The sequence below is a fragment of the Bison bison genome, unplaced genomic scaffold (assembly GCF_000754665.1).
Source record: "Bison bison bison isolate TAMUID 2011002044 unplaced genomic scaffold, Bison_UMD1.0 scf7180017864183, whole genome shotgun sequence".
NCBI classification, from domain to species: domain Eukaryota; kingdom Metazoa; phylum Chordata; class Mammalia; order Artiodactyla; family Bovidae; genus Bison; species Bison bison.
Window position 1 is genome coordinate 2,044,639 of NW_011494755.1, and position 8,775 is coordinate 2,053,413.

An 8,775-nucleotide genomic window follows, 5' to 3' on the forward strand; every position below is an offset into this window, starting at 1 on the left:
CTCTGTTAAATCCTTTGGTTTTTCTTTTTTTATTATTGTGGTAAAATATACATAACTTCATTTTCCCTGGTAGCTCAGCGGTCAAGAATCCACTTCTAATGTGGGAGGCGCCAGTTCCGTCCCTGGGTTGGAAAGATCCCCTGGAGAAGGAAATGACAACTCACTCCAGTATTCTTGCCTGGAAAATCCCATGGACAAGGGAGTCTGGCAGGCTACAGTCCATGGGGTTGCAAAAGAGTCAGACACCACTGAGCAACTGAGCACACACACACATACACACATACATAACTTAGAATTTATTATTTTGACTATTTTTAAATGTACAGTTAAATCCATTTACTTTTAATCTACTCTTCCTCGCCACCTGTATATACCGCATGCTCAGTCATTACAGTGGATCAAATGGGCCCATACTTCTCCCTGGAAGTATAGCCTAAAAAAGTTGACTCTGTTTCTATTAATAGTTTTCCTTAGAATCATAAAATTTAGGAATCAGAAAAGACTTTTGAGATTAATCTAATTCATTCCTAGTGACAGGTAAGGAGACTGAGCCTCAGAGAATTTAAAGTGATAAAGAGACTTACCTGGGGTCATTAGTATTTGCTGCTGGTTTCAGTTCTCAGTACATATTCTTTGTCTATGTTTTTTTAATTGCTCAGGCTGCCCATGAAATAGCCTCTCTGATTTTAGCTTCCTCAGGCCCCATTATTATTTTTTTCTTTTGAGAATATCTCAGTTCTTTCAGGGTGAACTTGATATTTCCTAGACTTCCAACCATTCTTGTTTTTTCCTTCTTCCCTCTTTCTTAGAGTAATATATCCCATTAAACTTTAAAGAAATCCTGAAATCTGGCAGATTGCCAAAGCTTTTAAATTTATTTTTGAAATTTGTTTGCATAAGTATTAGTTCTGCATCAGACTTTCTAATCCTATGCTGTTTGCTGGGTCCTAATAGCCTCCTGGTCTCAGAGTTCTTGGAAAAGGAGGAACAGAAGCCAAGTGTTACTCTAAGGTTTGACGTTAGTTACTAGCAGACTGACTCCAAGTGTTGTTTGGGGTAAGAGAGGTAGTCTTTGAGAAAAAAATTCTGAATATATTTTCATTAATCCCTGGGAGAAGGCTGTAAGCCTAAAGTCTTTTTATCTTGAAACACAATGCCATATTCATACTCCCTCCCCACCCCTCATGCATGTTTTGTTGACTTTTCTTTTCTTCAGAGCAAAGCTAAGACCTCTGCCTTGCTCAGTGGTGTGGTAAAGGCTTCATGTGTGAAATTCAAACATTGCTTGTGAAATGAAACGTGTCCTTTTTTTTGACTAAGAGTGAGTGAAACTAAGCCAAAACTCTTACTTAAATTGAACTAAACTTGTGATGTGAAGGGGAGATGAACACAGTCCAGTAATTAGCAGACTGTTTTTCTCCCACGTAAGCAATATACACTTATTAGTTGCCAGATCTTGCCTGTGATCTACCATCTCTGGTCTCTTTATCTGATTTGAATCACCTCCTATTTGTGATTAGATTTGTCTGCTCCTTCTCACTCTCTCTTGAAATAGCAGTTCTGAAAGCACTTCAGTAGCTCAGTCATTTTAAGTTCTTAACCATGATTCTATTCCTTACGAATAGACTTCTTTTCTCTCTGGTGATTGCTCTCTACTATAGGTGTATAAAAGCTTTCCTTATCCCCCTTACAACTTGCTTCATTAATGTGATTTCCTTCTGCTAAATAACACTCTACCTGCCTCTTGGAGCCATTGAATTAAAGAGTACATTCTGTAAAGTTTCTCTCACCCTATTTTAATTTCATGTACCACATTTTTTTCTCATCTGAAACTATATTGCTTCCTGCATTTGGATTTCACAATTTTTTTTTTAAAAAGGAGATTGTCTTTTTAATTATATTTGGCCTAGTTCTCCATTGTCACTTCTTGTACCATGAGACATCTCCAGGATAACAGTCATGGTTTCTCCATCTCTTACTAGCTTCCTGTTCCCCTTCCTTTCCTTCCTACAGCTTCTCACCCTCTCCACTCTAATGCTTTGGGAAGCTACTAAAAAGTTTAAATGGCCTATGTGAAAATATGTCAGTGTCCCATTTTACCATATACGTGAAACATTTATAATTTATACTCTGCCTACATCCCAGAGGGATATGAGGTGGCCTATAACTGAAAAACACAAACACACACATACACAAAAACACGCACATGTATGTTTCCAACAGTACTGTTAAAAATGATCATAAAGGGACTTCAGGAACCATTGAAGGCCATCTGTAACACAAAGTACTTATCAAACCTAAGAAGAACGTTTCTATAAAAAGTGAAAGAAGAACATAACCTTTTAATTATGCAAGGGCTTTGCTATTTTAGACCAGTAGTGAAAGATGGTAATTGTGGTCCGAATGTTTCTCTGTAATGACGAAATGACTGATAGTATTTCTCACTTCCCCCCCTCCCCACCCCCTAGAACATTTTTTCCCAAAATTTAGAACTGAAGGGATTTTTAGTTAATCTGCAATTACTGTTATCAACTTCTTTAGTCTGACTTTTTCGTTAGCAGCTACAGTATATTGACTACCTGCTGTGTACAGGGCCAGCTACAAGTTAGAAATGTGTTATCTCATGGAGGCCCCATCGTTTGGCTGTGAAACAGTTGATATTATTTTTTGTCAGAGATGAGGAAGAAACAGTCTAAAAAGGTAAATGGATCAAGGTTATATAGGTGGTAAATGGTAGAGTGAGGGTTTGAATCCAGATCTTTTTGGATCCTCTTTCTATTACTCTATGATGCCTCTCGTTAAAGAACTGTATTGGAAAGGTTCGCCATTAACCTTAGTGTCTTTTGTTAAAGATAACAGAAACTCAATCTTTTAGTGACTGCATTGCGAGAATATATCTTAACCTCTGTCTTTTCTTCCAATTCAGTTTAATAATAGTGACTCACCTTATTTCCTGTTCTTATGCCCAGTAGCCTGCAGCTGAGTGTAGGGTTTATTGCTTTGCTTTGATCAATGCATACTTGACTTGGCAAACATGATGCAGTTCTGAAGCGAGTACCATTCGCCGTTGGTACTGTGGTGAAGCATATCCCCATGAAATGAAGTGACCTCTGTGGCACATGGACCCAGGGCCTCCCTGTCCTTGAGTCGCCAATATTCAGAGCGTGAATGTACTTCACGGTATAATTCTTTGGCTTCTACACAACTTTATTGCAGGAAGAAAACAGAAGTGTTGTGTGTACTGAAGTGATAATTCGAAACCCACATACCTATTGTTCTTTGAGTTTTTGTCTTTCATCTGTTGCTATTCTTTATTTACCAGAACTCTTTGACAACCAAATAAAACTAAAGAATAGGGACTTCCCAGGTGGTCCAGTGGCTAAGGCTGCGAACTCCCAATGCAGGGGGCTCTGGCTTGAGTCCCTGGTCAGGGAACTAGATCCCACATGCTACAGCTAAGATCCAGTATAGTCAAGTAAATAAATATTAAAAAAAAATTTAAAGAATGAAGAAAGCTAGGTTTGAGTCTTATGCCCTGATCTTTACTAGCTTCTATGGCCTTGGATGACTTATTTACCCTCTCTGGGCCTCAGTTTCCCCATCATGAGGATTAGAGATAATGTATGGTGAGCAGCTGGTACAGATCCTGGCATCGAGCAGGTGTTCAGTACAAAGAAGATGCTATTATTATTATTATAAAATGCAAAGACATACTTACGATGTAAAAGCTTGAGATTTGTTTTGTTATTGTAGTAAATAGTGTTTCCCTGTGGACTTCTTTGTACAGCTTATGTGAAACCCAAGGAAAACAGTGGAATAGTGTTTGCAATAAGGAAAGAGAGCTCTTTGTTCCCTTCAGCGGACAAAAGAAGCTCATTATCGTATCAAGTAGTGGCTGTTGCTATTGAAATGGTTTATTTGTATGTTTTTTTCTGTTTTTTCCTCTAGGGATTTATTTGTGGCTTTTCAGTAGCAACAGGTGCAGCAGCAAGACTAGTATCAGGATACGACAGCTATGGAAATATCTGTGGGCAGAAAAATGCAGAGTTGGAAGCAATACCAAACAGTGGCATGGACCACACCCATCGGAAGTGAGTAGCCTGTGCCTGAATGGTGAACACTGTGGGAACTTGAAAGGGGAGGGGGCATCCTGCTTTTTTTTTTTTTTTACTGTTATAAAGATAATATCTTACTGAATATTATTTTTATATGCTTCCTGTTGGTTTTTTTTTTAACTGTCCACTTGAATCATTTCTGGTTTTGGTCTATAAATACATTCACCAGGAAACAAAATTAGGTGCCTTGTTAAAATGGCCTACCTTGAGGTTTTAATGAGTAAATGCATGATTTGAGAGAGTTACTCTTGTACTCCTGCTCTGTTTTTCCGTTAGCCTGTAGGCTGTACATGAGTTTTAACCCAGAAAACAATATAATATTTTTCTTCCTTAGACTGCTTGATGGAAGGCAGATGGATAATGGATTTTGACACAATAAAGTTATAATGAAACATTTTGTGGTGCATCATTTATAAGTACACACTGATTTCCAATTTTATAAAAGATATATTTTCTTTGTCAGACTTTGAAATTTCATTCGGGTTTTCAAGGTTCAGGTTTTGCATTTCTTGAAATTCCTGACTTAATCACCTCTTTTCTTCAAAAGAGCTATTATTTCATTTTTACTGTCTATGGGGAAAAAGACATCTTATCAAATGTATTGTATGTATGATGTCAATATATTTGTTCCAAACTGTGTATTTATGCCCATCAAACTTTATTAGACAGGTCTAATAAATAAATACAGGTCTTTAGAATTAACCACACTAATTTTAAGGTTAGCCAATTCCATTAGTGAACTTTATAGGAGAAGGCTATTGCAAATAAAAACATTTTTTAGACTGTAGTTCTATAATATTTTGAGAGATATAATAACTCTATTTATTGTTAGATAAGTATGTTGATTAAATCTGGGCCCCTACTAAAGTAGATTAATTTGATAAATTAAAAAACTTGAAAAAACCCAAATAGTTAATCTTAAAAGATATTTCTCCATTTAATGAAGGAATAATGCAGTTCAAATAAAAATTTTTAAATAGTAATAATGAATATTTGTATAGAATGCAATAGTCAAGAAGTATATGATACCAACCTGTGGGAGGGGGGTAGCAAAGGCTTAGAGAGGTTGAAATCACCTCCCCAGAAGTCTGATGGGCAGTGGACTGTCCAAGACAGACCATGAGCTTTTCTCTTGATAGGTACCTGCGTCCCTTAACAGGAGAAGTAAAAATTGGACTTGAGAGTGTAATTTGGAGGATTATTTCATTTGTCCTTCTTTTTGTTTGCTTTATGAAATTAACACAAATTTTAGGCTTTGTGTTATTTGCTGTAGCAAATCTACCCATGTATTTTGTTTTTACTTCTCATTTTGGAACAGTTTTAGACTCACAGAGAAGTGCAAAAATAGTAGAGTTTTGCATATCTTTTTTTTTTTTTTAAGGTAGTGTCAAATATTATATACTCTTTAATGCTGACATGTACCAAACATAAGATATTACCATTTGGATAATTGAGGAGACAGGAGACAAAGGACTCTAGTTCCTTGGGTTTACTGCTCACATGCGGTCATGATCATTTTTATGGCTCCCTTTTAACTTGCTAGTAACTCCAAGCATGTTTTTATCATAAAGTTTGTGTAATTGTCAGTTCATCCGTAACCTTTTGGAGGTTCATTTGGTTAATTTTTAAGAAATATTTTACTTTATATTGGCGTATAAGTGAGTAGGAGGCACAAGAGATGTGGGAAGAGCCCTGGAGGAGGAAATGGCAATCTACCCCAGTATTCTTGCATAGAAAATTCCATGGAGAGAGGAGCCTGATGGGCTACAGTCCATGGGGTCACAAAGAGTTAGACACAATTGAACGCACGCACACACACACACACATTCACACAGGTGATTAACACTGTTGTGTTCGTTTCAGGTGTATAGCAAAGTGATGGTTATACATTGACCTGTGTCTATTCTTTTCCAGATTCTTTTCCTGTTTAGATTGTTATATAATACTGAGCAGAGTTCCATGTGCTATACAGTAGATCCTTGTTGGTTATCCATTCTAAATATAGCAGTGTGTACATGTCAGTCACAAACTCAGTCTTTAATTTCAAATCCTCAGATTATTCTATGTACATTTTGGGCTCTTGCAAAGAAAGCCTGCTTATTATTCTGAAAAAATGGTTCCTTTTCCCTGAGCGCTTAGCATAGTTGGGACACACTCATGGATAGCTGTAGGGTAATCCCTCAAGTATAGCAATGCCTTAACTTATGTATCCATGTTAGAATTTATTTTTGATCTCTACTTCTTCTTCTTTGCACATGAGCATTTTAGCCCTGAGTCATTTAAGTATTCCTGTCTGTGAAAGTGAAGGTCACTCATCATGTCCACTCTTTGCAACCCCATAGATTGTAGCCTGCCAGGCTCCTATGTCCATGGAATTCTCTAGGCAAGAATACTGGAGGGGGTAGCCATTCCCTTCTCTAGGAGATCTTCCCAACCCAGGGATTGAACCTGGATCTCCTGTACTGCAGGCAGATTCTTTACCATCTGAGCAATCAGGGAAGCCTATTTCTATCTATAAATGGTAATTTTTTATAAATGAATAGTACGGTTTTGAATGTACCTTTCTAAGGTAAGTCTATACTATTTGGATTTGAAAGGAGGTAGACAGTCTTTGTGTTTATGAGAGTCCCTTGGACTGCAAGGAGATCCAACCAGTCAATCCTAAAGGAAATCAGTCCTGAATATTCATTGGAAGGACTGATGCTGAAGCTGAAACTCCAATACTTTATCCACCTAATGCAAAGAACTGACCCATTTGAAAAGACCTTGGGAAAGATTGAAGGTGAGAGAAGGGACGACAGAGGATAATATGGTTGGATGGCATCACCGATTCAATGGACATGAGTTTGAGTAAACTCCAGGAGTTGGTGATGGACAGAAAGGCCTGGGTATGCTGCAGTCCATGGGGCTACAAAGAGTCAGACACGACTGAGCGAACTGAACTGAACCTATACTCCATTCTCTCTCTCTTTTTTTTTTCCTGCCAAATGTATTGATTTTCTCCTTTTTCACACATACGTCTTTGGCTTTATTACAAATACCACACCCTTCTGTTCCTACAGGATTTTTTATACCTGTTTTGTCTTGACCTTGGTCATTTTCTCCCATCCCTTATCCTTAGCACCTAGTACCTGATACCTACTAGGGCCTCTACACATAGTTGTTAAATGGGTTAATGAATGAATCCTCTAAAATATTGAATATAGCTAACTTTCTTGCCTTCATGAATGTTGTTTTTTTTCCTCTCAGAAAAAAAAAAAATCCTCCTATTCTTCATGTGGCTAAATTCTATTCATCTTTCAGATCTCAGTATAAATGTTACTTCCCAGAAAGGTATTTTTTAAGCTCATGATTTAAGTTCCATTATGTCCTGTAATATGTGTAATTATACATTTATTTCATCAGTATTTGTTAAATGTTTGTCTCGTCTAAGTTTCATGAAAGCAGAGGTGAGGTCTGTTTTGTTCATGGCTATATCCTCTGTACCTGGAATGTAGTAGACACTCAAATGTTTGTTGGATGGGTAAATAAACTTATTTATTTTTGAATATGTTCTTAGTGAATTAGAATCTGAGGATCTGAGTATTTTAAGGTTATTCATGCATTTTGCTGACTTGTCTTTCTGTAAAGTCTGTTCTATTTACATTCCCACTGATAGTGTCTGAGATTGCTTTATCTTTGCTAGTATTTTTAGTTTTTGTACAAATTTGATTCAACCACAGAATGGTATTTTATAGTTTTATTTGCATGCCTTTGATTATTCATGAGTGTGAAACCACCGCTGCCCACCGCCCACCGCCCCCCCCCCATATGTTTGTTGGCCTCTCCTGAAGACCTTTGTGCCAGCACATCTATTCTTGGTCTTCTTATCTCTAATCCTCTCCATCCTTTATACTGTGATAGGATTAAGTTCTTTAAAGCCCTTTTTACTGTCATTTCCCTGCTCAAGAGCCTTTCCTTCTGTGTTGTTACCTATTGAAAATGAGCCCACTCAGCCCTGGCATGACCTGGACCCCATGTACCTCTGCAATCTCCCCTCACTGTTTCTCAGTGCAGTGGTGCCACTCTCTGTAATATTCAGTTGATTCAGCCTCTGTGCTGTATACCTCTCTGCCAGTCTGAATTCTTGAAAGAACAGTTCAGGTCAGTCGCTCAATTGTGTCCTACTCTTTGTGACCCCATGAATCGCAGCACACCAGGCCTCCCTGTCCATCACCAACTCCCGGAGTTCACTCAGACTCACGTCCATCGAGTCAGTGATGCCATCCAGCCATCTCATCCTCTGTCGTCCCCTTCTCCTCCTGCCTCCAATCCCTCCCAGCATCAGAGTCATTTCCAATGAGTCAACTCTTCGAATGAGGTGGCCAAAGTACTTTCAGCTTTAGCATCATTCCTTCCAAAGAAATCCCAGGGCTGATCTCCTTCAGAATGGACTGGTTGGATCTCCTTGCAGTCCAAGGGACTCTCAAGAGTCTTCTCCAACACCACAGTTCAAAAGCATCAATTCTTTGGCGCTCAGCTTTCTTCACAGTCCAACTCTCACATCCATACATGACCACTGGAAAAACCATAGCCTTGACTAGATGGACCTTTGTTGGCAAAGTAATGTCTCTGCTTTTGAATATGCTATCTAGGTTGGTCATAACTTTTCCAAGGAGTA

At 38.1% G+C, this 8,775-nt stretch overlaps 1 protein-coding gene across 3 annotated transcripts in view; it reads left to right on the forward strand.

Moving 5' to 3' along the window:
• The window catches only part of SLC44A1 (solute carrier family 44 (choline transporter), member 1), a 231,977-nt gene that overhangs the window by 71,305 nt on the left and 151,897 nt on the right, over positions 1–8,775 (forward strand). For all 3 annotated transcript variants that reach the window (XM_010843534.1, XM_010843533.1, XM_010843532.1), the window contains exon 3: positions 3,949–4,091. In XM_010843534.1, the coding sequence (XP_010841836.1) occupies positions 3,949–4,091 (143 nt within the window). The remainder of the gene's footprint in view (positions 1–3,948; positions 4,092–8,775) is intronic.